General features: G+C 36.5%; 1 protein-coding gene across 1 annotated transcript; it reads left to right on the top strand.

The window, feature by feature from the left end:
- The first annotated feature begins 354 nt into the window (after nt 1-354).
- On the top strand, nt 355-852 carry LOC106770190 (probable carboxylesterase 18). Its single transcript, XM_014656013.1, has one exon. The coding sequence runs from the start codon at nt 355-357 to the stop codon at nt 850-852; it is 498 nt and encodes a 165-aa protein (XP_014511499.1).
- Nucleotides 853-5,004: the final 4,152 nt, after the last annotated feature.

Genomic DNA, 5,004 nt, shown 5'->3' with positions numbered 1-5,004 from the left:
GTCAAAAAAACTCAGAGATGTCCACGAAAAGCGTGATTCAATGGTAAAATTAAAATTTTGTTGTTGTTATTGGCAGCAAGAGAAAATTTGAGAGAGAACAACGAAGGGATATTGAAATTCTACTTTAATGGGTTCGGGTGAAAATGATTCATCTGTAGATTGGGGAACACAATAAACATCGAGCAAATATCAGCACAAAATTTGGGTGGAGAATGCATATAAACTAACAATGACAGTGATAGGATAAGATAATTGTTGCATAGTGAGTATGGATGTTAAACTTGTAGTGTAGCTGGAAGTGAGGAGGCCGAATCAACTCACCGTGACTACCGAGTCAACTCATCACCACAAGCAATGGATGCACCCACCAAACCAACCATTCCATGGAATCTCCGTGTAACGACATCTCTTCTTTCTCTCCTTCTCAAAGCCTCCAGCCGCTCTAACGGCACAGTCAACCGTCGTCTCTTCAACCTCTTTGACTCCCAGCTCCCTCCTAATCCCAACCCTATCGACGGCGTCACCACCTCCGACGTCACTGTCGATGCCACACGCAACCTTTGGTTTCGCCTCTTCTCTCCCACTACTTCCACCTCTGCCGCCACCCTTCCTGTCGTCGTCTTCTTCCATGGCGGCGGCTTCACATTCCTCTCCCCGGCCATGACCAAGTACGACGCTTTCTGCCGCTCCCTGTTTCGCTCCATCAACGCCGTCATCAAACCTGCAGGGAATCAGAGGGTGCAAGTTTCTCTCCTTCCTCCGCCACCACGGCTACTTCTGCCGCCACCGCCAAATGAAGAGGGTTCAGGCGTGGAGAGGTCTTCGAGTCCAACCTCCGTCTTGGTCGAGTAAAGGTCCAATCTTTTGACGCTGCAGTTTGGTCTGAGTGTTGCTCATTGACGAGGGTCTGTGTGGAGTTGAACAGAGAAGAAAGAGAAATAAGGTGAAGTGGGGTTTTGCTTTTGAGTTAAAGCTTGTTGCAGAGGGTTTTGGGGGTTTGGAGGAGATGATTTGGTTGGCTTGGTGAAGGGATGAAGAGATATGCAATAGGTATCACCAGAGGAGAAAAATTTTAAATATTTGGTGTTTTGTTGGACGGTGGTGGTTGTTGGTGATCGCATGAGTAAAGCAGTGACAGGGGAGGACGCAAGGGAGAGGGAGAGGGAAGTGAAGATCTGGTTTCAGTCATCAGATGTTTCCCAATCATGTGAGGTGGAATTAAGATGGAAAACACGTCACTCGTTGAATTTAATCATAATAATAAAAATAATTACAGCTCAGCTAATATTAACGTCGTCTGGTAGCACTTAACAGTTGGGGTAAAATGTTTGTATTTTTACAAAAATTGTGATCAAATTGAGACTGTTTAAAACTTGAGGGCCAAATTGAGATTGACAGACAAATCTGAGGACCATTGGAGGTATTAAGCCTATTTTAAAAAACAAATATATTAAAAAGGTTAAAAATTAATTATATTAAGAAATAATTATTTTAAAATTATAGTAATTTTAAAAAAATAATTATGTAGAAATGTAATTATATAGATAAATAAAATTTTAAAAAATATTATATAGATTATTATGTGAATGAATATAAATAGTACTCTTTTCTTTTTTTTTTAAGATCCGGTTTATTTTATATTTTCTAATATTAAAGATTTAATTATGGTATGATATTGGATTATAAAAGTATTAAAGAGATGAATTAAAATTAATTAATTGTTTGAGATATTATATGAGAATTTGGTATACCTCAGGGTTGTCTTTGCTCAACAGGATCGGTAGAGTTAATGGAAATGGTACATATTTCCGTGGGAATGATAATTGTCTCTTATTTAGTTCCTAAGAATTGGAATCAAATTTGGGATGGAAGATAGGTTTTGGTGATGGTGATTTACTATTCCAATCGTTTACTTAATTGTTACTAGTGAAAATCAGAACATTGTGTCTCACAAACTTTTTTGTGTATTGATGGATAAACAATGAAACTAAAAATCTCAAATAGTAAAGCTCATGTTTAGTGAAATCAAGGTGGTATAATCATAGAAGTAATTATCAATCATGGATAAAGTTAAACATATTTAGAACAAATGGATGAGCATGCTTAATTAGTTGTTTTGGCATTTGACACTCAAAAACAGGTCCAGTTGAAGTAGTAAAAAATAAAGAAATGAATGTTTCACTTGATTCATCTTGTAAAGCTGGCATAATAGATGTCAAAGTTTATTGTTTAGAACTTCAACAATGCAATTTCCATTATCTTACTCTCTTTTACTTGCATCTTCTACATAATTTACCTCACTATCGTTAATTAGGAACCAAGAGTAATCAATTGATGGTTAACTGTTATGTAGTTGTTTCAGTGAATATTTTGTGGGACTGAGATGCTGACCTGGATGGCATAGCTTTCCTGCTTTTTGGCACTCGGATGGACTGGATTGCTCACTTCTCCTGTACTTCGACCGTTTGCTCTCCTTCAGTTCAGACCGTGCGGCGCTCTTCAAGCTCTGACCGAGGGGGGGGGGGAGCAATGACACTCCAACGCTCAAGTTAGGCGTGTATGGCGGAAGAACCTCAGTTCTTAATATGATGATTCTCAGTACGAGAGAATTGGTAGCAGAGTTTCTGTGTGACTATAGTGTAAGTAGAGTGTGTGAGAAGCGTAAGTGGAGCATGAGAGAACATGATTATAACGTACCTGGCTTGTGTCCTTGGCTCTCTATTTATAATTTGTCTCATGAACCTTGAACTGACATAAGCCCAATAAAATATAAACAGAATAAAATATAAACAAACTTACTTGGTTACTCATAAACAACTTTATTAATATCTTTAATCAGATATTATTTTATTCTCAATATCTTTAATAAGATATCTTTGATTCTGGTGGACTACAAGCCCAATAATAAGAGTTGGCCCAATTATGGCCCTGCATAGTCATGATGTTGTACATAACCAATCGGTTATTCTTCGTAACCTGCTCGTCCCAGATATCATACCGTACAGTAGTCAAATTCATAATCTTTGAAGAACTTAAAAGATTATTGCAACATATACACAAGCAACGAAAAGACTAACAAAATTATTTATGGATTAGATTCATTATTTCAACATCGGTAAACACTTGTTGGAAATTCCTACTCATAAGAATAACTATTTTTTGCAATATATATTTTTTCACTAAAGCCACATATGGAGAATAAAGTAAGATATATTATACTATTTGGGTTGACTTTGTTGAGAATGCTAAAACTGCATTAGAGGACAAAATAAGGAGACATAATAACAAACATATGCAGAGAATAAGGCTTCCTCTTACTGCCCTAAGGGTGGAATTTATCCCTAAACCATTTAGTCCTTCCTCATCGTATGAAATACATACATCCTACCAGCCCTTAGGTAAGGTTCTCAGCATGAAATTGTGAAAGCAAACTCTTATATATGTCATTTGTTATTCAAAGTTTAACACTCTTCCTAACCGCCTAATGGTAATAGGGACAATGGGTATTGGATGTGGCAACAATGGTTATCAGTGATGGGCATTGAGGGTAGCAATAACCAAGATGACTGATTTAGTTACAATAATATCATATTAAGCCTTTTAATCACAACCACAATATCATTGAACATTAACATAGTATTAGGTATGAAAATCTTTTACCCTATTCCTTTACCCTTTTAAGAGTTTCTCTTCACTTGTTTATTTTTTGTGTACATAGGCCAATGGTGGAAGAGTCAAGTCAAAGATGTTTATGAATAATTTATAACAATTGGACAAACCCCAAATACATCTGATGCAATCACTATAAATCGTCAAACTGGTGACTTTTTTCCTTGCTCAAAGTCAGGTAGATATCAACACAATTTCCAATATGGCAATATCTGATGTGCTTCCTATGCCTAGAGACCCTCATATAATGAATGCAGGTCTTAATGGTCAGACTAATTCATCACAGCGCATACAGTATAACATAGATTATAAAACATGTATTAAACCACATCATTTCCACTAACAACAAAGACATACAAAATACAATTGTAATAAAACACACAATCATCATGAGAAGACAATACCCATTTTCAATAATATCTAATAAACACAAACCCAAGTCTAACGAATTAATATGAATTAATACTTACCAAGTGCAGAAGGCAATTGGAGCTTGAGCTTATTTCTTCAAATGGGAAGAAACCAACCTAGGGTTTCACAAATCGGGACTTCCAACCTCCAAAGAATAAAGAATAATAACCAGTCAATGTAGCAACATAAACAAACAAAACATAAAACAATACACAATCCAAATTTTGATTTCTCACCGTGTTCAACCGTCAACAAGAAATCAAATTTGATTGTAGAAAAATCGCAATGTAAAATCTAGCTATAGAGATCAAACACAGTGGCTCCAATGTCACCAACAAAGACCACAACAACGAAGACACACGAACACCAGGACGACACTGGGAGTATGCCAGGGTGAGGCGCTGTGACTGAGAGTGCAAAAGGCGATTATTAATGGACTCGCGAGTGATCTGTGAGGCTGCCATTGGGAGGGATCTGTGAGGGAGAGGGAGAAATCGTGAGTGCTTTGTAAGGGAGAGGGAGAAACGCGAGTGTTAAGGTTCGAGAGAGTTCTTGGTAAGAGCTTGAGAGAGGTTCAAAAATGAGAGTGAACACGGTTCTAACTTATTTTAATTAGGAACACATTTTTTTAAAAAAACTTATTTTCCATATCCTTATATAACATCTGCAGCTAACACTTGGTTCTAACTACATACGAATAATACAGGTTATATACAAATCGTATACTTGGGTAATTTTCTCGCCACCCCGTGCCAACATTATATACGAAATTTATATATGAATAATTTATATATAAATATTTGTATATAATATTCGTATATAACACCTTTTTCTAACATCTGTACATAATTTCCGTATATAATACTTTATTTACACACGGCTCTAAATCCGTATATAATGTTTCGTATGTAATTCCATTATTTC

This window comes from Vigna radiata, chromosome 8 (genome assembly GCF_000741045.1).
Source record: "Vigna radiata var. radiata cultivar VC1973A chromosome 8, Vradiata_ver6, whole genome shotgun sequence".
NCBI lineage: Eukaryota > Viridiplantae > Streptophyta > Magnoliopsida > Fabales > Fabaceae > Vigna > Vigna radiata.
The sequence above is the reverse complement of the archived record's forward strand: the minus strand, read 5'-3'. Positions and strand labels throughout refer to the sequence as shown.